Consider the following 340-nt stretch of genomic DNA (forward strand, 5'->3'; position numbering starts at 1 on the left):
TCCACGAAAAACACCACAGAGAGGCGCGTCAACCCGGCACCATCCATCACCAGAGCGGATTAGGGGTTCTGGTCAGCCACAACAACCATGTATCACGTCTTTACCTCTTGCTTCACCTTCACTGGAGATATATCTTTCTTGGGATCAAAAGATTTTCCTCCTCCATTCTCCAATGTCTCTAGTTTAACCTTCACATCTTCTTCTGCTTCGGACTGCAAACATTTCAAAGGGTTTTAGATTACTTTCTTCACACACATCTACTTGGCTCAAATCAACTCTTTAAACAAAACTCTTTGACATTCACAGAAGCTGCTACGGACAGACACATTCAAACTCATAG

At 43.2% G+C, this 340-nt stretch overlaps 2 protein-coding genes across 2 annotated transcripts in view; one reads left to right on the forward strand and one right to left on the reverse strand.

Moving 5' to 3' along the window:
• The window catches only part of LOC119594143, a gene marked incomplete in the record, with an annotated part of 99462 nt that overhangs the window by 27850 nt on the left and 71272 nt on the right, over positions 1-340 (forward strand).
• LOC119594144 (lysine-specific demethylase 2B-like) overlaps positions 1-340 on the reverse strand; it is a gene marked incomplete at its 5' end in the record, with an annotated part of 6038 nt that overhangs the window by 1967 nt on the left and 3731 nt on the right. Inside the window, 1 exon segment of the mRNA XM_037943211.1 lies at positions 105-212. Within this exon segment, the coding sequence (XP_037799139.1) occupies positions 105-212 (108 nt within the window).

Source organism: Penaeus monodon, chromosome 33 (assembly GCF_015228065.2).
Source record: "Penaeus monodon isolate SGIC_2016 chromosome 33, NSTDA_Pmon_1, whole genome shotgun sequence".
NCBI lineage: Eukaryota > Metazoa > Arthropoda > Malacostraca > Decapoda > Penaeidae > Penaeus > Penaeus monodon.